At 51.0% G+C, this 23,129-nt stretch overlaps 1 protein-coding gene across 3 annotated transcripts in view; it reads right to left on the reverse strand.

The window, feature by feature from the left end:
- Positions 1 to 23,129, reverse strand: part of LOC120905892 (netrin-B-like) — a 58,517-nt gene that overhangs the window by 35,021 nt on the left and 367 nt on the right. For all 3 annotated transcript variants that reach the window (XM_040317192.1, XM_040317193.1, XM_040317190.1), the window contains exon 2: positions 21,190 to 22,547. In XM_040317192.1, the coding sequence (XP_040173126.1) occupies positions 21,190 to 22,381 (1,192 nt within the window). In that variant the 5' untranslated portion in view covers positions 22,382 to 22,547. The remainder of the gene's footprint in view (positions 1 to 21,189; positions 22,548 to 23,129) is intronic.

Consider the following 23,129-nt stretch of genomic DNA (forward strand, 5'->3'; position numbering starts at 1 on the left):
CGACCACGCATCGAGCGGGCGGGACGCACGTTTGCCGACGGTTCCCACGTACGGTTCGCCACGGCTGTCGTCCCATTTGTTTACGGGAAAGGGCTATTGGCGAAACGTGCCGATGCATCCCAGGTGTTTCATGTGTTCCAGCGCGTAACGCATCACCACCGACATCAATCGGTGCCGAAAAGCCGAGGACCAAAACCGATGAGCACCCCCATTCAATCAGCGCAGCAAAAACAGCGCGCCGTTCTGGCGTTTGTACCGAACCGTGCTAGCCAATTGTTTTATGTTCTCCATCATTACGGGAGGGCTATGGGTTTGGTGACGCTACCGCGTCGAGAGCCTACCCCCCCACCCCCCAGAACGCCTCCACCATTCGCATAGACAGCCAGAGACATCGGCAGCTGTCAGCTGCGGCAATCTTGCCACCCTCCGGCAAGAGCGTGCCCCGAGTGCTTACTTAAACACCAATTATGGTAACAACAATCGTTGGCCTGGCAGCAGACCCAAAACCGGCCCAAAAAAGGGTGGAAAATGCCAGGGTGCCGACTTGCAGCCGCGAGCCTGCACTGCCAGCACCAGCTCCAGCGCTTGTAATAATTAAACCAAAAAGCTGCATCGTAATGTCGGAGCTCGGCCATCGGGGGACCCCGTATCGAGCGTCCTCCCGCCCGGAAACCGTTGTCCTCCGGTGTCACGGTGCGCCTACACTGACCCTGACATGTTCAATTTGTTTCGCGTTTTGTTTTCGAACCCGATGCGCTTGTAACCTAATCGTAGCTAATCGCCGAAACTGGAAGGCCCTTTTTAAACCGCCCGATTTGCCTTTTGATGCTTTACCGGTTTTTGTTTAGACACACACACACAGAGAGATACATAACAGATACATCTTTGTACAAACATTTCCACACCTCCTTAATTACACACCCCGGAGCACCGTCTGCTTCTTGTTTCGCCCCAGAGAGACGACCCAACTGTTGCATCTGTCAACCACGAAAATTGCTCGGAAAATGGAACTAACATAAAAACAAACCACTCAAAGCTACTCAGCGGCCTCTCTGTCGGTGCAGCGTATTGGAGGCACTTTCTCTTCCGCTCCCTTCCTAATGGCGTAAAGCGATACAGTCGCATGTGTTTGTCGTTAGTCATGATTTCAATTAACAGACGTCCGCGGGGTGCTATATGATCTTGTGCGACTTGGCGCGGAGGCATTGGCAATTGAACACACACACACACACAAAATAAAACGGTGTTAGGCATGATATTGATAGGCTCGTTGTCTTGTTGAGCTCCTATTCCAAACTGTCACCTTTAATCGTCGTGTTTCCTGTTCTTGTTCTGGAGAGCAGCCGACTGGAGCATTCAGAGCGCCTCAAGATCTCACGAAACCGAGTCGAGTAATTGGATGTTTTAAAAATAAGACCCAAGCAAAGCTGCTTGGGGTAGTCACAGCTCCAGACCTGGCTCTAATGATGATGATGATGACGATATTGACATCTTTATACCGACGATGGGCAATTCGGGATGTACGAGCAACTTAGCACCTTACGCCGGGCAGCGAAACCAATATGCCGCACGAAAATGTCTTCTCAACAAAACACGTGTTCAACATCAAAATCAACATTCTAAGCGGAACGCTTATGAGCGTGCTGTTGCGCAATGCGCAGGGGCGACCGCGTTTGATGTAGTTGCGCACGGTGGGCAGCAGTGTTGTGCGGCCGCGTATATTTAACCCAACAAAAAAACCCCTCTCCTGCGAGCTGACCTTTTGGGCCACGCCGGCGGACGTCCAACAGCCGCTGAACAAACAAACAAAAGGCTACGCGCTCGCAAGACACATCTCGCCAAACTGCAACACGCGTGGTTTTGTGGCCTCTCCGCCACCAGCGTGTTACGGTTGAGCGGAGCTCACCTTTCCCGCGTTGCATTCTGTCTGGGCCGCATTTATGATGGATAAGCGCAATAGCTTGTGCGAATGACGCCGAGCGCAAAATCGTCGCTTAATGGGCGCTTAATCGCATCTTTCCTCGCCCGCAGGGGCGCGTGATGTCTTGATATGTCTTAGTGACAACTGGCGGACCCGTCGCGTTCATCGTGCATGCATCGCGCAAGTCCCGCCGCAGTCTGATTAATCATTGCCCTCTCTCCCTTTCGCATGCTGTGTCCCACCTTTCTTCCGGGCTCGAGGCCAATCGGGCACGGGAACGATACATCATCCGCATCAAGGGCTAGCAATCATATCAGCACCACGGCGGGCGGTGAAGCGGAAGAAGCAAAACTTGGCGAAAAAAAAAGCACGTGCGTACACGCGGCGCATTATGAGAGCCCAAAAAGCGAGTTCACACACTCGCCGCATCGCAGCATCATCGATCATCGACTTCGTCAAACGGAGTCATCTGAAGCGGGGAGTTTTTTTTTGTTTTTCTTGCTATTGGTTTTGTTTCCTTCTGCGCTTCGCTTCGCTGCCTGCACCGCATCATCGCCTTGCAGCGGGCGAATCCGGTCGCTGTGCACAGTTTTGCACCTCCACAAAGTCGGCTTCGTCCCCAAAAACCTCGAACCCGCGCCACTCGGTTGTCGGTGACATCAAAGGTGCCGGAGCAGCGGAAAGCCGCAAATTTGGCGCTTATTGCGCGCGCGCTCGTCGCGAAACCCGAGGCGAAGCAGCGACATAGATGGGATTCTTTCTAGCGCCAACGGGCTGGGTGCCAGGGTGCCGGGGCGGTTTTTTCGGGAGTGCATCGGTTATTGCCCACCCCGGCCTGGGCGGCAATTAGTTTGCTAAGTGCTGCTGCTTACCGCACAATCTTTTCAGTGCCTGCTCATTAGCTTGTGGCGGGGAGGTGTTTATGGCCTGTACTTGGCATGCAGCAGGCACCGAGCGCAAGGTGGTTTTGGATGGTGCATCCGTGCAGGTCGTCAGTGTCGCCAGGAGGCGGAGTGTGAGCGTTCGATACACTTACACGCCGGTGAAGGATAATGTTGTCAATCACCCAATTAAATAGTTTCACCTTGGAACGGTGCTGGTGCATTACTTTGACACTGCAACTAACAGGGAGACATTGAGTCATTTCCCAGCAGTAAGACGTCGTCGCCGTCTGATAAACAGGAACGATACTCATAAGCACTCTACATCACTCACCAGACTCACTCAACGCTCGCCCGCGTGGTTGCGATTAGAATAATGGGGGCCGCCCAACCATTCTGCGCTGGCTACAACCTTTCTGTGATGATGCTCCATCACTCTTGCTTTCCGCAATTGCGTGCTCGGTGCCGTTAGTTTTCCCGGCGCTGCTCTGCACCGTCATCTGTGAGCACATTTCCACTCATTCACCATAATAAGCATTAAACTCCAAGAAGTCCCGACCTGCGACCTCGGGCCTAGAACTGTCGCCAGAAGCGGCACGCCGGGCTCCAACGCTCAAGAGGGCTTTGCGCAAGCAAGTGCACAGTTCTTTTGACCAGCGCCGCCGGTGCAGCCTGTTTATCAAAGCTGGAGTGACCTGCCAGGCGCCGAGTGGTGCGGTGGCTTTAAGATGACTTACAACTAATTACCACCAACTTGCACGGCCGGGACGGTTTTCGGCCAAGCGGCTCTGGGAAATGCTGGCACAAGGGTGAATGGTTCGCTTCGAGGAAATGCCATTTCTAGTGGAGTGTTTATGTGTGTCCTGCTGATTGGTGCGGTGTGCGCTTCCGGACGCAAACCCTGATAAGCAAAAGGGCGGTATGGGCATTCGGGGCAATGTGGCTACCGTATGGTAGTGGCTGATTTATACGATTTCAATGAATTGTAATGCTCGAAGCAGGATAAATACAGGGGTCTACATATGTTTTCACGTCTTAGTAGATGATCTTTTCAGAAAATTTACAGACTTACTCTATTCTAGCCACAAATATTCAGACGAACTCTCGGAGATGTCTTTAAACTACGCTTACAAATTTATGAATTTCTTTATGGATAGTTACAGAAACTTTATTCTAATCTAATTTCTTTGGATAATTGGTTGTTTTCATGTTGGTCCAACAAATTTGGTTTTACTGGCGTTTAAAAGAGATCCTTAAGATTATAATAGCAATTTTTTAACTCCATTATTACAGAAATAATAAGCTTGATGATCTTTGCTAATAATGCTATTTTGACATTCTCCAAAATAAGCTTAAGTGAGCTTAAAGAAATTAGTTTTTGTATATTTTGTATATTTATAAAAAAAATGATCGACGGACCTCGTAAGCCCACTCGATATATGTAAGAGTACAATGTAACATATACAGTCACACGCTTTACACAACAATAACAATAACATATTGCTGCCTTGAGGGACGCCAGAAGAAGCACGGAGGGATCTAAACGGCCCATTAGGTATGATCTCAGCCATTGCTAGTAATATGACGTGAGATATCCTGTCGAAGGCGGCTTTTAAATCGGTGTAAATGACATCTACTTGAAAGCGAGCATCAATGGATTGAATGGCAGCTACTGACGAATTGCATAAGGTTTGTGGTTGTTGGTCTGTTAGGGACAAATCCGTGCTGATTCGGGCTGATGTGATTGCGGGAAGAAGCCAGCAACGGTTCATAAACAAGGCAGATGCGGCATGATGCGGTGGCAGATTCTGTTATAACGTTAGAGTTAGAGAATATAATTGTCCAAACACATTTCAATTCATTATTTTCGTGAAACGTATTGGCAAATTATTGATTTTTTGATTTTGGTTTTATAGTTCATACTTCTATAACGTTACCAACGGAGCAATATGGGGAATCCAAGCTTAGGTCAAGTGACCTGTTTTTGAATAATTAATTGAAGTAATTAGAGATTGTTATAAAGATCAACAAATACATTTAATCTACCATGAAGTATTGAAATATGAGATTATTTTAAGCATTTCTCTGATCTATGATCTGCAAGAAACCCACTGTACGTTCGAGCCTGATGATGCAAATGTTTGACACAATTCTTCGCTCTGTTAGAGAGATCTAACGCGAGACAAATGCAGTTGTCTAACACTCATCGTAATTCAATATCAACCTTTTTGACACTTGTTATTTCTCTCACACAGCGCTGTTTACTGTCCAAACAGCAGCGGTGAGTGTTTAGATTCTCCGAGAAACTGTGCAAAATCCTTAACATGCCCTTATTGCTCCAAGCTCCCCTACTAGCAATTAAAGAGCTACACCAATGCTACCGGAAAGCTAAAGCTAGCCGGAATTAATAGCCACCACAAGGGACTCAGGGCATCGACAGCATCGACAGCATCGGTCCAATAAATGAGCCCTATCAGTCAGCCACTTAGCCAGCCAGCAATGCCGAGCAATGCCCGAAAATAGCGAAACCGGGTGGTAAATGGTTGCACCGCACGCTAAAGTGCGTGACCAGCAGCACGTCCCCGGGGGCCGGAAGTGAGCCGCCCGGGAAGCGGCATCACTCCGCACGACCACTCACCACGCACCAAGGGCCCGAGGGCTGGAGGTTATTTATTGTCAGCCGCGCCGTGCACACCTGCGTTGGCCGACGGGTGTACCTCGAAGACGAAGGGCCCCTTAGCGCTGCGCTTAAACAAGCAACAAAAAGGCGACGCGCGATTTTGCGACTGCTTGCTGTCGATCGATGCAAATCTTGAGAAATCGAGAAGAAGCAAACACACATGTTACGGCGGCGTGTGTACCGACGACGACGGCGAGGAGGTGCGTCCGATAAATCGTCAACCGCCACGGTTCTGGACATGTACGCGACAGATACCTGCGCGAACGATTCATAAATCGTGACGGCCGTGCCAAAGCGGGGGTTTTTCGGCGAGCGCGAGGCGAGTGAAATTTGCATGTTTAATATTATTTGTCCATCGTCACGTGTGTGTGTGTGTGTGTGTGTGTGTGTGTGTCTTTGTGGCATGTAGATTCATCCTTCTTTCCGCCGAGAAGCGGGTAGGATGAAGATGCGGTCGTGCCCCGCCGCTCTGCCATCGCGATACGCGATCGATCGATTGCCAGCCAGTCGATAAAGATCGGCGTACGAGCGGCGTGTCGTACCAGGCAATGTCTCACATGCGGAGGCAAACGGGACACCCTGCCGCGGACTCCCCCGGTGACATGTCGTGACGGGGACCGTGCGGCAACCAAGCGGCAACACACGCGGGCACGTTTTTTTTTGCGACCGTCCACCGAGATATTGGTTCGCCTGTTGCTGCTGCTTCGACGGTTTTCGAAGTTCGCTCGATGATTAATTCATAAGGCGGGCGCAGAAACCCGGTCAGAAGTGTCGGCACTCTACTCTGTCACCACACCCCCGTCCCCCCTGCCCCGACGATGTTCTAGGTCGCTAGGACGCGTTGAAGATGTCACCCATTTGCAACGCTGCACAAAAACCGCGTTGGAGTGCCCTCCGTAACGCGTGCCGTGTGTTCCGGAAGGGTGTCTGAGGGCTCGCCCGACTCGTGGTCTCGGATCTGCCCGTTCGACTCCTACACCCGGCAGCCACTGTGCTGCTGGTTCAGCTCCCGACCCAAAAGACCCACAGCAGTCAGCGGTAGCGCTCGGCCCACCGAAAAGTGCTTCACGCCCCGCGGCACCGGCTACATTTGCACGCCCCGAAAATATACATATGCCAGCGCTGATCTGCCCTCGCCGCTCTGCCCAACCCATCTCTAGCGTCTGCATGCGTGGAATGTGGCGCGGTTGCAATCCGCCCGGCCTGCCGAGACACACAACACCGCCGTACGTGGCACGGTTCGCGCTCGGGCGGGATGCAAATGAAAAACGGACGGAAGCGGTCCGCGCTCGCACACGGTGACGTACACAAACAGGCACACACACGGAGCGGTGGTAGTTTGTTGTTGGCCACGGAAAGAGATGGCCCTCGATTTTATTTTGCCCGCACCGGCACCGAGCTGTTGTGCGTGTGTTTCTTTTTTTTTTGGGGGATTTTTTTCACCGCTCACCACGCCGAAAGGGGCGCCAAAGAGACACGAATTCATCGACAGACGGCGGCCGCCCCTGACGCGAAGACACCAGAAAACACCGATGCATCCGATTCCCGCTGCATTGGCACGGCCACGTTTGACGTGGCGGAAGCACGGGGGGGGGGGGGAGGTGGGGGTAGATTTATGGAAAACCTCCGCCTCCGTGCCGGGTGAAACATGCCGCGTTGTGTCACTTCCTTTCGCACATAAACCGTCCGCAACACAAGTTCCGTTCGGTGGTTTTTCTCGGACCCTGCGAGCGTCTGTATGCGTTTGCTTTCTTTCTTCATCTTTCTTTTCCTGCCACTACTGCTACTCTCCCGCCTTGGGCCGTTTTTCATTTCGCGTAATTATGTCCAAGACCGGCGCAAGCAGGGGCGGGTTTGTGTCGCGTAGGATGTGGACAGCAGTACCGGCAGGCAGACAGGTGCCGGGTTGGAACGGCAGGAGGTACCATAATATGCATCGGGCCTGGTGGTGGTGGTGGTTGCTTTGATTGCGCACAGCAAACGGGGGGGGTCAAATAAGTTCCCACTTTCGCTCCAATTTCCTGTGCGACATTTCTACCCCGCAACGACCCAACGCCTGGTCAATGGCTGGTTTCGGCGGTACGCCGCGGCAGATTGAGGTACTTGAGGGTTGAGAAAAATGGTTCAGAGATTCTTTTTGAGTGATGTTTGAGCAGATATTACGTTGTTTGCTTTGTACATTTAGACTCCGAATCAGGGATTGACAAGCTTTTGAAGAAAAGAGCGAAATCTCAATAATTGAAAAGACTTTAGGTCTTCCTGGAATAAGTTTTTTCGTATAGAGTATTAGGCATAGTTGAGGAACTCTATGAAAGCTAAAGATATTTGTGTTTGAGGCTTAGAGCCTGCTAGCTTCATTAGACTCTACACATCTATTCCTAACTTAACAATTTTCTCGAAAATATCATTAAATTTCATATCCTGAGAAGACCTTTGGAGCCCCGTTTAGTGAAATACAATTGGATTTTCCTGGATCTTCGAAAGGCAGAGTTAGTTCGTCCACATATTTTCCAATCAGAACATTCAATCTGAAGATATTCTAAATTCAGTAAGTAACTTGGGCATAACTTATTGAAGAAACCTACTGCAGTTTGAGGAGGTTAAATTCTGAAGAATACTACTAACAATATTATCTCTTCGCGTTTGGTTCTTTTTAGATACAAGATCCAATTGCAACTCGGACCTGTTAGCCTTTGTCGAGCCCTGGTCAATCTGCGTGAGAACCTAGCTAGCGGCCACCTCACTTTCCGTGACATCTTCAACTCACTTCAACCCGTAACCGAACTCTTGGGCCGCTCTGGCCGGTAGACAGCACTGCCCGACGATGTCTACCAGGCGTCTCTAAACGCCTCCGCCTCCTTTCACCCTTTTTGGCTAGCTTGGCCAACTGCCAACACCGCCCAAACCTGAGCGATCCGATTAATGGCATTCCCCTCCCCATCACCGAGCCACCGTTTGACGTGCCGTGACGCTTTTCAACTATTCCGATACCCCGGGGGGGGGGGGGGGCGGATGCGACGGTTTTGCCACTACGTCAGATCAAAGATCGGCTGCGTGTGTCGGACAACCGATCGGTATGTGCTCATCTGTATCAGTCGGACGAATTCCGCACCGTTGCGTGAGCAGCGTCTACACATTTGCGCAACGGCAACCTGCCACGGCACCATCACAGACACAGACGCCCCAATGGGTGAGAATAGGGCGTCCACCGGGTACGGTGTTGCGTGCCGGACACACCGACTATCGGGCAAGACACACCCTGGAATGGCTAAAAAACAGAAAAAAACACTGAAGTACAAGCACACACATTGCTGCAGATGACATCACTGACTACTCCCGCGCATCATTTGGCATTCGAACGGGTAGCAGGGGTGGGACGCGTCTGCCACCCATTCCTGAGACGGGCCCAAGCAAAAGGAAAAGTGTTAGCTGATTGGGACACTGTCGCTTTTGCCGGTGTCACGTCCTCCTGCCCCCCCCCCCCCCCCCCCTGCTCAACAGGCGAGTACAGGCGAGAGCCTCGGACGCTCGTACGCCGTCCGGCTAGTGCCCGCGAAGGGTGAGGTTTTGATCAGCCTGGTGGAACGGAGCAGATATTTGGGTTGCAAATTTTTGACATCCGACCGTGTACACAGTGTTGCCGGATGGTATCGTCGACACCTGGGCAGCTGGACACGGTTGGATGGGCGGCAAAATGCGACGACTTTTCGATGGCCCACAACCGGAAGCGCCCGTACGGATGGCGATCCCCGGCAAGCGCAAAACCCAACGGGTTGCACTGACGCCGCCCCACACACCGAAGGGGGCCGCTCAAAATAGCCTACCGCTCAACCTTCAGTCTGCGCGCGACGACACCGTGTGCAGGGTGGTGTGCGGAGAAGCGTGCCAAAAATTTCCCCAGAGAGCAAAAAAAAAAAAAAAACTACCGTCGCCGGCACCAGGTGGGGAATACTGGTACGCTAGGGTGAGATAGAGAGAGAGAGATCTTTGTACTGGGCGGATGTGTTCGGGTGGTGTTAGCACAGCTCGACCGGCATACCTGTACGATGTTTGACCTTTCGGCGTGTTTACGTGCACCTCGGGGCAGCACACACACACACACGGATCGCTTTATCAAACTCGGCAGTGTTAGTCGGGCCAACAGGTAGCGGTCTTGTTAAATTAGCTCTCGCGTAAGGTTTTCACACGGATGGTGTAGGTAGAGGGCGTAGAGATGACTTGCAACTCGACGCAACAGAGGCTGACCAGTGGACAGCATGTGCTTTTATCTGCTTTATCTGCGACACCTCTGTACGGTCTAGGTTAAGTTAAGGGTGAAGTATTTAATACGACCTTCAGGACTATTACATCAGCATAATGGTAATGGTTAAAAATAGAAGTAATAGAGCCTGTGAGCACGAGCACAGACGGATATGTTATAAACTGTGTGATGATGGGTTTAATGATCAAGACGAAATAGAGAAGCATGATCCACCGATATCAAGAATGAAACAAAGAGTACAGTCAGTATCCGAAATACACGGTACCTATTTTGTGTGGTTTCGGAGGTACGCTAAATTTGACAGTTCCTCGAGCAAATTGTACTGGTTTGACACATCCATTGTAAAATGCAAATTAAATTCCCTTTTTGGTAGAACTGTAAAAATTATTCAAAAAGGTTCAAAGTTGTAATCCCCAGTCAGAGTTACATCAAATAATCAATAAGGTGAATAAAGTCACTCATTACATCCACATTAATAGCCTACGCATTAGGAACTACCTGTACAATTGTAAGGATAATAATATTTGTGTATAGGCGAGAAACCCTTCATCAAGCAAACATAGCAACAGACACCTAGTACAGCTCGTAGCCGTTTACCAGCAAGTGTCTTTTAACTTGTTCTTTTCAACGCACAGCACGCAACAACTAGCCAATGATAAAGCACCCTGCTACACGACTACTGCCTTTGCAACGTTGCGCTAGAAATGGTAGTAAATAAAAAAACCAATAAGAAAAACAAAAACGACTCAGAAACAGTCAGGAGCAGAAAAAAAAATGCCGCTTCAGCTACCGTACCGCAAGAAATCGCTCGCAAACGTAAATTGCCTGCTTGATAGGCACGTTTTCTCGCGCCCATAATTAAATCGGCCTTTCGGTGGAACGGTGCACGAGTTGCCCATTTCAGCGCACGGGCTTGTTTTGCTGCCAACGCTTCCAGTAGGCTCAGTAGCAAACCATCGCTAACGCTCCAACAGAGGTAAAAACAAGGAGCGAGCTCTGTAGCATCGGCTGATGTAGTTTGGGGAGCGCTCGAGTGTGGCTCGGTTTCGCGCTTTTTCGGTTGCTTTTGGGACTACCTAGATGGGCCGATAAGCGATGATAGTTCGATCGATTTCTTTCCGAATTTATCGTTGGGAAAGGATTTTTTTGCTCTCTCTCTCTCTCTCTTACTAGGTGCAACGTATTAAAACAAAATAAAGAGAGCAAAAAATGGGGACAAAGATACAAACTGCTGCTCGAAAAGATCAAATCTGCAAAGTGGATGGTGCAGCACAGAGCACAGAAATGAATTTGAGGCTCATCAAAAGGATCGAAAGGATCTACACACACACACACAAAAACACCACACACACGTACACGCAATCGTGGTGGTGAATAAGTAAAACACAGGCAGAAAGAATGTTGCTTCCATTAGGCTCTAATCTGTTCTAAGAACCCGTAACTACACCTTGCTGCATCATTGCGTGCAGTCCAGCAATTTGAGTGTTGTTTTAGGCTCGTTTTTTCCCCAATTCGAAGCTCGCTATCCATTGCAACGCAACACATCTCTCATTTGTTATGTAAAGTTGTGGTTTTGTTTACATTTTCGCCTAAAGGCGTCCGCCAATTAGCATTTGCCGAGGATCTAATCAAACGCCAATAATGCTACCGTTTGCAGGCACCTTAAGCACCACCCCAAAATAATGTGCGCTAACACGCAAAACAAAAAAAAATAAATAAAACAAATCCAACAAACCAGCACACGAAAACACGTGTTATTTCAATTTCTCGCTGCTCCGTTTCCGTTCCTTTCCTTTCCGTCCGGCCCGTTTTGCGGAGCTCAGGCCCCAGGAGCAATATTGAAACTGTCAAGTTTGAGCTGTGTAGCGCCGCGGCCACACCTGAACCGCCAGCGACTGTCCCGCGCACAACCCTAGCCCAGCCCGCGGCGCAACTGAAGCATCGACAAATGTGAAGTGACAGTAGCTAATTAAATCTCTCGCTCGGAAGTACACGGGCGTTGCGGGGAGCGGGGATGGGATGGGCTGTGCTTTCCCAAAAAAAAAAAAAAAAAAAAAAAAACCAGCCATTCGAGCTGCACGAGCATGGGATGTTCACTCAGCACACCCGACGTGAAAAAACAACGTAAAACACACAAACGAGAGCGGAGCGAAATTCGATTCCGACGCGCGCGCGCGCTCCTCGATTGATTTTAATTACAAATTAAATATTTTCAAACACAATTTTATTGAAATTCCTCCGCGTTTTTGTGTGTGGAAGCAAGAGAGGAGGGGGCTGGAGGACCTAAAGGGGGTGGGGGGGGGAAGAAGATCCCGGCAGGGCTCGGGTGTCGCTAACCTTCGTGCTTGATTGGACACGAATGGGCGCTGGAGCGCGCGGCCTCTCTCTTGGAGCTGACGCTGGTCGCGCTGTATTTTAATTGCTTGGCGTTTTCTTCTTCTTCTTCTTCTTTTTTGCTTCCACGACCAATACCGCACAGGAGCCCGCGTTTCTTCGGCTGGTCGTTCGGCCAGATTTTAAACAAATAAACCCCCCTTTCCACACACGTCAATCAAAGTGGCGTGTGTTTTTGGGGTGTTTTGGCTAGTGACTGTTGGCAGGTAGCGAGCAAAAAAAAAAAAAGACGACCATTTAACCGCCGTGGGAAACGGGCCCACCAATTCCAATTTAGCATCGGCACAGAACGATGATAGATTAACCCCGTAGGCACACACGCACATTCAATGCCAGCTATCGTTCGCTGCTGGTCCGCATGCTGGCACAATCCCGCCAATTAACGGCCTGAAAATCGAATCGGATTCCAATAGATTCTAGCTTCACGGCGAGATATATATCACCTGGACGACGCCGGACACCGGGTGACTTCATTAGGGGCAGGCATACTGACACTGCTGGCCTCCACATTCTTGCGGCAGGTTGCGTCTTCTTTAAACTTCCTTTTTCCCCCGTTTTTATGGCTGTAGCCATTTATTGTGCTTCTCGCTGTGTCGCAAAAAAAAACCCGAGCTGCCAGGCTGGAGCAGCTCCTTTCGGTGCTCCGAATGCGCGAATGCTCGAAATTCAAAGCAAATTTGAAGACGCCTGCCAGCCTGCGAGCTCGTTAAATCAAATCCAATTAGGCAAACGGTCAAACGGTTTTGCGTTGCTCCCTTCCACCTCAGCTCCTGGCCCATTACGCACTGACACTATCGTAACGTAACACTATCCCGCCGAGCGTTTATAAACATCCTCCGCCCGGTTTGCTTCTGCTGTTCCCAATGACTTCTGCTCCCTTCGCAGAGCTCACTCACGCGTGTGGCGACGCTTGGCTCGACTCAACGCCCGTCATTCCAGCATTACCTGGCTCAACTTTTCTATGCATATCAAATGCGCGGAGGGAAGCGACTCCTCGGGAAGGTCCAAGCCCCGCAACAGTGGAAATTGGGAATTTGGGATTTTTGGAGTTCGCGATAACTTGCCATAAGAGGACAGCGAAGTGGGCAAAAAATGCCACAAAAAGCACATCACACACAGACATCACAATGCAAACTTGTCGTCGCAGAAAATCTTTGAGATCCCCCCAACCCCCAACTCCCCACGGTTGTATGCTCCCGCTGCCCTCCGCTACCTGCGGCCTGCGCGAAGCACGCGAATGATGGCGCAAGAAGGTGCTATTCGGTCCATTTTAATTGTACCGCAAATCTTCCAACATCGCGCTGCTTGTGGTCCACACCGTCCACCCTTCCCTCCATGCGCTCGCTCGCTTGTGACGGAGAAACTCTCCAGACGGTGAGTTTCGGTGCCCCAAATTAGATCCGGCAGCACACACATAAGCTCCGAGGCCCCGTGCCGAGACACGATCGCTTTGCTGGCACATTTAGACGCGCCGATCGCCCCGGCTAAGCCCGCCCATTGGGCCCCCCCCCCTTTTTAGCGCAGGAGAGGTATTGGGGGGTCCCGACTGCACATTTTGAGCGCGTTTCCTCCGCCCCGGTCCCGGGTATCATGTTCCCTGCTGCGAGCATCCCTGCCGACGGTTTGCTGGCCGGTTTGACAGCCGCGCGGCTCCGGCGATCCCGAAATCTGGTCGCCCGCCGGCCATGCGGGGTATCGGGTATCATCTCAATCGTCGATAAACTGTCTCATGGCGGGGAGGGCGGGGGGAGGGTGGGGGGGATGGTATGCTTTACGAGGTCACGCAAATGTCCGGCTGGCAGCTTAAGCTCCCCGCTCTCTCTCTCTCTCTCTCTCTCTCTCTCTCTCTCTCTCTCTCTCTCTCTCGCCGGGCTTGATTATCGCTGGTCCCGATCGCTCGCTCGGACATCGCCTGTCGAACAGAAGCGGCCCCGCGGGGCCCTCGAGCCGCCCTCGGGATCTAATTTAACTGTCAGTCAGCGCCCGCTACTCCCGCGGGTGGTACACTCTCAACCCGGACACAGCAGCTTCCAGCGCCCGGGGTGAACCGGGGCAGGCCCACGGTGTAGGCCGTGCGTCATCCGGGAGCAGTGCCATAATTTCTGTTTGCTGGAAGCAGTAAATCATATCACCACAAAGCAAGTGCCTTTTTGGGTGGGTTGGAAGGGGCACCAAGGTGTCCCGTGATGTCCCATGAGGTGAAGATTCTTAAGGGAAAACAGTGCCGAAAGCATGTTTTATCTAGCATCGAAAGTTAAACACATCCTGCAACAAACGCTTTCGGTGCTGAAAAGTTAAAATTTGCCTAAACTTGCGTCTGATGTGCATTTCTGTCTCCCGCTGCCTGTTCCTCACCTGCTCTCTCTCTCTCTCTCTCTCTGTGCTTCTTTTGCTCCATCTTTTCGGGTTAGCAATTAATTATTTTCACCTGATTATTCATGACACAGCTTCATTCGGGGAGCGCGCGCGCTCGCTCTCCTCTCCCCCCAAAAATCGGGCCAAACTTTGGCGGGTTTCGGGTTTCGGGCCATACGCCATAGCACAAGGTGTTTAATTAGGAGCAACCTTTAAGCAGCAGCAGCCACAGCAGCCTCATTCTGGGGGGGGGGAGTCCCCCCTTCCAAAACAAACAGCCCGAGAAACAGCCCCCGCCATACATCACGCGCGGAGCGTGGAGCAAAAAAAAAAGTAAAACAAAAAGGGAAGCGATTCGAACAAACACACACACACACACACACACACACACACACACACAAAATTATGCTAAAATTTGCGGAATTTTGTATCGCAGTATTTTTCGTTTTGTATTTCTTTTTTTTTTCCCTGGAGCGGAGGGTTTGTTTTTCTTTTTTCTTCCTCTTCCTCTTCCCTACTTTACTGTTTCGTGCGTCGTCAAGGTGCAATTTATTACTGACGGGGAGAGCTATCCTTTTTGGCGCAGGTTTACGTTCATTCCGCGGTCACACGTCTTTTTTTTTTTTTAATGTCTGTTTCATGGAGGATGGGGAAGGGAATGGAGGTCCGCTTTCCGGGCAACCGAACAAGCATTATTAATGTTAATGTGTGTGGAAAAGTGTAAATAACGGGCCCAGAAAGGCAGAAGTTGCCGGCCGCAAGAATGCCTGCGAGAGCTGACGGCCGAACCGACCGGGGAACATTCGCGCGATTCTGCGGTTTTGTGCGCAACGCTGCACAGCGGGACAAACTGAGGGCAAACACTGGACGTAATTAATGTGTTCCGTCAAAAAAAAAAAAAAAAAAAAAAAAAAAAAAAACATTTCAATTTGTATTTCTCTCAAACCTGAAACTGCGTTTTTTTTAACGTTTTGAAACTTTTATAAACAAAAATAACAATCCAGATCATTGTAGTTCAACCAATGTAATGAATAATTGTTTTATCTGATGTTGACTAATTTTAAAACACAATTAATTAGTAATTACGGTACACTTTGTAAACAAAGCGATTAACATTCAGTCATAAGTGCCGTAGGGACGCAAATTGATGACAACGAAGCAAAAATGCGTGCTTTTTAACCAAACTTTTTGACACAATGTCGAATAAAGGCGCCTAAAAGATAAAAACTATAACACACTGTCAAAAAGAGACAAAAATAGATGAGTTAGGGACGAAATTTATCAGCAACGATTGTAATAACCTTTCAAAGATAAAAACGTAAAACGATTATATTAAGAAGACGTATTTTAAGCATGAGGCTCTACTTTTTAATCGAAACAAGTGTTGTAAAGCAAACACCGTGGACCCTTCCGCAGTGACAGCGTTCTACAAATCAAAATCAAATAAAATCATTTTAAAAGTGTATTCCTATCGACTTGAATTGAGTCATCCATCATTTCTTCAATGTAATAAATTTGGAGTACAGGTGTCCCCCGAGATACGACAGTATTTGGGACCGAAAAAATGTCCCAAAGCAAGGTTATAACCGAAATTGAAAAGACGCAATCTATTAAATCGTGTATTTTATTTTAAATAATGTGCGATAATGTATTAGTTTTCCTCCAAAAGCCTTTTACACGATATAGATACTCGAGACCGGGGAGTTGTGGAGTCTGTGGATTTTTTTTTTTTTTGTAAAATATCAGCACAGAAATTCCAAAACAATATATCAATTTCGTCTCAATGACAACTTTAAACTGTCAAAATCAAAATCGTCGCATCTGCGAATCGTCATAACTCGAGGGGGTCGTAACTTGGGGAACGCCTGTAATTCAAATTATTCAAGGATTTGATTTGATACAGAACTTTAAGTAAAACTTGTATGATTTAACGCAAAATGTAGCCTTTAGACTTTTAATTTGCAAGTATTAAACTCTAAAAGCAAAACACAATATTTTGCATTTCAATCCTTGAAGGTTCAATCCTCCAGAAATTACTGAAGCAAATGGGGCCAATCGGCTCAAAGTCTCTATTAAAAAATAATCAAAAAAAAGGCCAAAACTCCAGAAATTGGGTACAATAATTATATTTCCCAAAATTTTCAATTTCTCAATATGCCCTCCCGTTTTCCCACCGTGGCAAAAATTGGAAGCGTGCTGGCAGTGAGCGCTTAGAACCTCATCATCAACCTGCGAGTGCGTATGTCAGACGGCTCACCGGCAAGACGGCCGTAAGAAGATAGAAACAGCAAGGCGAAACCCTTGAAGGAAGCCCAGAACAACCGTTCGAGGGAAATAGAGAGAGAGAGGTGAAGAGAAAGAAGGAGAGCCAACTATGCGCAACAGACGCGGAGGCTGGCTGCCTGCCGGTGGTGCCCTGTGAATGTGCGATTTAATACGAAAAGTTTTGCATGTAACGCGGGTCCGTGCGAAACCATCTCGATGACAAGTACAAGTTTTGCCCGACCTGTGGCGCCGGCAGTTGGCGGTCGTGGTCGTGGTTTCTACGGTGCTGGATCAGCTCCAAGCAGTCGGTTTTGCCGTGTTTGCCGAGGCCGCGTTGACGCAAGATTCCCCCCCCCCCCCATTCTCACCGACACGGTCGTCTAGTTGGAAGCCTAGTCTGTTTACACTGCGCGGACTCTTATCTACCGGTGTCACCAGGTTTTGCTTTCGTCCGAAAAAAAAGGCACATTCACTTGAACAGAAATCATTCATTTCACTCCGTTGTGGCGTGCGATGCACGCCCCCTTCTTCCACAGGGGGAACACGACCGATTTCCGAATGACTCAGTCAAAGACTTCCGGCATCGATAGGTGTTGTTGGATGACTCCCTAGTTATCATCCCGTTATCTAATCTGGGTGAGGTGTATTCTCCACCTTTTTGGGGGGGGTCATAGATTTACACAGATTTCTCGACACAACGCAACAAACCCGCACCATGGGCCTTCGCGCGGTGCCACGCTGGACACACATCCATACGTCTGCATCTCGAATAGCAATGAGCAGCAGGAGCAGCAGAGCAAACTCACCCCTAAGTAACTGTGCCCAAGGGCACAGTTCAATTGAATTTCCGTAATGAAGTACGCAGCGGAACGAGCAGTCGAGCCTGCAAACAAAGAAAGATTTCTGCGCTACCTTCCTGCATTGGAACTCATCTGCAGATTTGTTCCGATTAGGCCTGAGTAGCTCGCAACAAAGCGACCACTTCACGTGTGTTCCGCTCGGATTGCCTACTTCAGCTCTTGCTGTGACGAGCTTTTTTTTTTTTTGGCGAATCGAACCACTTGAACCACTCCTCCAGGACGGAAGTTGGGCACTCGTGGCAATGGAAGGGAGGAAACGAAAAGGCACTTCATTAGACCCAGCTACCTTAGCGCTTTGACAACTCTGAATCGGAGTCGGAGCCGAAATAACCACAAATCAAGGTAGTTAAAGGTAAGCCGTACCTTCCGCACTATATCCAATAAAAGTTCGAGCCTCGACCATTCCTTCCTCAAAGTTCACAGATATCTCTTCCCACAGGGAGAGGCAGAGTGGTGACCTTTACCCATGTATAGACTCAACCCTCCCGGGACGTCTGCCCGACAAGTGGCGACAAGTGACAAGTGGAGCGTCGTTAGGGTGCAAGATTCTGGCAAAGAGAGAAACGACCCAAACACCCTTCCCCATTTGCACATTGAAGGAAAAAAAAAGAGCCTGAGGTAAGCATTCGAATTCTTCGTACCATGCGCTCCACCCAGCGGGAGAGCCTGCCTGGCAGGATGCACTACACAAGCACCGGTTTGTAAGGGGGGGGGGGGGGGGGGAGAGCTGCGCTCCATCCTTTGCAACGCAGCTATGGTTAATGAATATAAATGCAGCCCATTAAGCCCGAATGGCTTCCTCAATTTCTCCGAGCGCCGAAGCACGAGCAAACGAGCCACGAGGCGGTAGAAACAGCTGCGGTCCCTTGTGCTGGATTTTTTTTTTTTTTGTTGTTTTCACCCGTCGAGAGGACCGAAACCGACCGAACGAAGAGGGAACGGCAGTGAGTGCAAACGCACACGCTACGCTATTGACTGGTTAGGCTACCCGCGTGAAACAAATAAACTGAAAACACGCTCACACACACGCAGAGATGGACTCGAGGACCACGAAAAATCAAACCCACGACCCCCGGTCGGCGTGGCCTGTGGAAATACAGCAAGGATATCTCTGATCTGCAAAAACCCGTGGCCCGGACGATAAAGACATCACCCAGACACAGGAGACAAAAGAAAGCGGCCGAAAGAGATGGAGAGATAAAGAGAGTGAGGGAGAAACGGAGGGAGGGAGCGTCCGCCTCTCGAGGCAGATGCAGCCCTGTTTGCAGCCCCCGGGCACCAGCTCAAGGACCCGGGAGGCTTACGCCGGGATTACCGGGCAGCGTTCGTGCCCTGAGCCGATGCGCGTGTTGCAGCGAGACCGGGGAGCAGCACACACACACACACACACACACAGGGCAAAATAGAAATGAAGCCAGCAATACCCACAAGCAGAAAAGTAGGAAAGGAAAGGGGTTTTTTGTTGTTGTTTCCCCCTGCACTACAAACCAAAACCCATCCATCTTGGCAGCCTCAAGGGGCCTGCGAGGATGAGTGCGCCGCTGCAACAAACACAGTGCAGTAAACCTTGTGTGCGTGTGTGTGTGTGTGTGTGTGTGTTTCTGAATTGTGCAAAAAGTTCCCGTTTTGCACAAACAAACCAAAATACGTTCACTCAACTATGATTGCTGAGAAATAGAAGTAATGTCAACTCAATGTTGCACATTGACGTACTCGCACTGAGAGTAACCACACCGGCTAGTAGTCCGTCCGTCTCTGTCAAAACTGTCAGCAGTTAGTGTGCTACCGTCAACAAGTAGCTCAACTCCAACGGACTGCAAACACCAAATTAGGTACTATAAACTCACGCCACCACTAAATCCTCTATATCGCAGCATCCCAATGTTCGAGCGATAGGGCGCAAACGGCTGCAAAATGGGAACGGGAGTTAGTGGCCAAGAGGGGTTTTCTGCCCATCACGTGCAGCCATCCGTGCACGCGTGTGGAAGGATCTGTCGGCAGGGTCGACTCCCTGCCTGTTGTGCCCACCCACGCCGACACACACAGACACACACACACCCAGCCGCATTGGTCAGAGCCGTAGTAGAGCCGTAGCTGCTGCTGAGGACATTAATCCCTTTTCCTTCTTTTTTTTTTTTTTTTTTTTGGCGTTTCGTTGGTTCATTTCGGGATAAAAGGGGCTGCAAAAAACAACACAGCCTTCCTGCCTGCTGTTCCTGCCCCGTTTTATTCGGTCGAGCACTGGCCGGAAGTGACAGTGTGTGTGTGTGCGTGTGTGTTTGTGTGAGAGAGGCAAAACCCGGAACACATGGCGGACGCAGCGGGTAAGGGAGCGAAATCACAGACACAATGGGACCGCAAGTGATCCCGGGACACGTACCGGTATCAGCCCATTTATTCCGGCCCGCTAGAGCATCGATTTCTGGCCGCCAGTGTGCTGGACTTCTTCGCCAAAGTTTTTTGTAGGATCATATCGATTACTGTAAAGTCAGCGTGTGTGTGTGTGTTTGGTTGGATGTTTATCTCAGATACGCTTCAGCTCAGGTAGAGCTGTCGCAGGTTTTTTTGGAAGTTTTGATGTCCAATGGGGGCGAAAAAAAACAACAACAACAACTTCCGGAAATCTCCAACTCCAAGCGATGCGTCTTACTTTCAATTACGCGTCACGAAGGCAGAGATAGAGAGAGAGAGAGAGTGGAAATAATCAAGCTCTATGATGATGAAGAATCATATCGTCGCTGCCACTCGGGCTGCTGCTCGGGACTGCTGCCAGATCATCGGCACGGTCTGCGGACGGGGCGTAAAAGGTCCTCCGCGGTGGCCCGTGGTGGGAAAACAGAACGGGCTGCTCAAAAGAGGAAAATAACACACCAAACCATAAATATTTATCCTAGGACAGGGTGAGCCTAACAGGCGACTTCCAAAAAAAGAAGAAGAAGAAGAAGAAGAAGAAGAAAACAACACCACCCTGCAAGTAGACGACGAACTGTTTTCGCCCATTTCGCCCGCAGAGCGTTGTGCAGTGCTGGTCCTGTAAGCTCGCGCCCGACGTCTACGCTTCTTTGTGCTGTGTTTTTGGTTTCTCTCTTTTTATCTACCCCTTCCTCTAGCTCCCTTTTCGTGATCGCAACTTCGGTGCATTCAGTGTGTGTGTGTGTGTGTGTGTCCTTTACGGTTGCAAAAGGTAGGCAAGAAGCAAACAAAATGCATCTTGCTTCGCCGCCTGCACCTCCCGGGCAGCGCAACGTGACATTCCGGCAAAGTTCAACCTGCAAGGGGTTTGTGTTTTTGTTGTTGTTCTTCTTCTTCTTCCTGCCATCTCCAAAAAGCGTGGTAGTATAGGTGTCTTCAAGGAGAAATTGAAACTTTGCTCTCCCACGGCCAACCGAAGCAGGCCGCCGGAACAGTGTGTGTGTGTGCCTTGTTTTGTGAGGCTTTTGTGCTGCTCGCTACAACGCACCGGTAACAACCGTCGGCTGTGCCGAGCTCAGACTCCCTTTTTGCCCCTTCCCACCCCCTCCCCCTCCCCCTCCCCTTTTCCCCCATTGTTTTTGCCTAGTGCCCGCACCTACCTTTGCATTCGTTCGCGTCCCGCATGGTGCCGCGGCCCCACGGCCGATCGAAGTAGAACGGCTTGCAGCGCTCGCAGTCCCGGCCGGCCGTGTTGTGCTTGCAGTCGCACTCGAGCTTCCCGTCCGCGCCCTTCACGCACCGGGACGCGTGCCCGTTGCACTTGCACCGGCCGCCGACGGCAAAGTCCGACAGTGCGTACGTAAACACGCCCGACCCGACCGCGGCCGGGTTGTCGCGCCCGCCGCCGCCGTGCAGCAGAAAATCGGACGCCTTCTTCGGCAGGCCGCCGAACTTGCCGCCCCCGAGCAGCTCGGTTGATTGCGATTTGGCGTGCGAGGCGGAACCACCGCCGCCACCACCACTAGCCGGCTGCAGCCGGTGGAAGATGACGCGAATGTCGGTCGCCGTCACCCAGTCCTGCAGGATGACCGAGTTGTCAAAGTCGGGCGCGGACGGGCGGCCGTCGAGCGTGCTGAACGCGATCCGCGACCCCTGCACGCCGTCCACGCTGTAGCGGTTGTGGTCGACGCAGCGCGCCTCCTGCTCGTTGCTCGGCGAGATCGTCGCCTTGGTCGGCCGGCCGTACAGCTTCCGGCACTGGGAGGAGTAGAACTGGAACGGCAGCCAGTTCTTGCCGTAGTCGGCGCTCTTGTAGATCGCCATCGAGTCGGGCCGGATCGCGTGCGGGCAGAACATGAGGCTGACGTACGTCAGCTCGAACTTCTTGCCGAGCGACAGCGTCAGCGTCACGTTGTCTGGGCCGGCGTCGACCGTGCCGGACCGTGGCTCCGACCGCCAGCACGTCACGTTGTTCGAGTTGTGCACGTCGGTGAGGGCGAGCGCCGGGTAGCGCTTGGTCGCGTCCGTCTCGTCGCAGATCTCGCAGGTCGACTCGAGCGCGCCCGACCGGCCCCCGGTCTGCGAACCGCCCGGCGGCTGCCCGTCCGACGGGTCGCGCAGATCGCAGAAGCGGGCCGGTTTGCCCTGGCCGCAGGTCGAGGACGCGTCGATCGGTACGCCGAACGCGGCGTTCACAAAGTCCGGCATGCAGCGGCGCGGGCGGTCCTCGTCGTAGCACGGATCGTTCACCGAGTGGACCGGGAAGCTGCGCAGGTACTGGTTGCGGTGGGCGGCCCACGCCTCACCGGCGAGCGCTAGTGTCAAGAGCAGGGCGGCCGTTGCTGGTTGCATTTTCACGCACACGCACACACACACACACACACACGGAAACACACGGAGAAGGGCACAGACACACTCGGGTACGTCCCCTTGCCGCGTGGGGCGCTGCACGCGGAACTCCACTAGGACGCCGCCCTCGTTCGGCGGGGGGAGGGGGAGTGGGGAGTTGCAGCTGGAGCTAAAGAGACGGAAACAAACAAAAAAAAAAACAAAAAGCCTACGATAGATGGGCAGCAGCTTCTACGGCTGGTGCAGGCCTAGACAAGAGCCAAAAGTTGCTGGAGGCTACCGACGCCAACCAAAGCGCGCTAGCGCTTGCTGACGAAGGTTGCCCAGTGACCTAGGCCTGGACACCATCAATTTCCTGATGTCTCGGCATAAATTATTCAAAAGTCTCTTTCGTTTTCCTGCTTTTTTACTGGTGGGGGGGGGGGGTGGGGGAGGGAGGCCGTATTCTTGCAATGGACGTATTCTATGCAATCTAAACTGGCTGGCAGAATGTGCGTCAGACGTCGCCTGCTGAGATCGGATATCTCGAGCACATCTCAAGAGACCCCGCCGACGGCACTCGGGTCTGCCCGATGCTCCAAACCACCGAGCTGAAAGACGCTTTCCACCCCCGCCCAATCAATGTCCCCCAACTGATCTGTTGATAGTAGCGTAAGCGTCGTGTTGATTGTAGAGGTTCTTGCAGAGCTCGTCTGCAAGCTCTGCAGCCAAACGATCTGAAACTGATTCTATGCGAAAAACAACACCACAG

The sequence above is a fragment of the Anopheles arabiensis genome, chromosome X, assembly GCF_016920715.1.
Source record: "Anopheles arabiensis isolate DONGOLA chromosome X, AaraD3, whole genome shotgun sequence".
Taxonomy (NCBI): Eukaryota; Metazoa; Arthropoda; class Insecta; order Diptera; family Culicidae; genus Anopheles; species Anopheles arabiensis.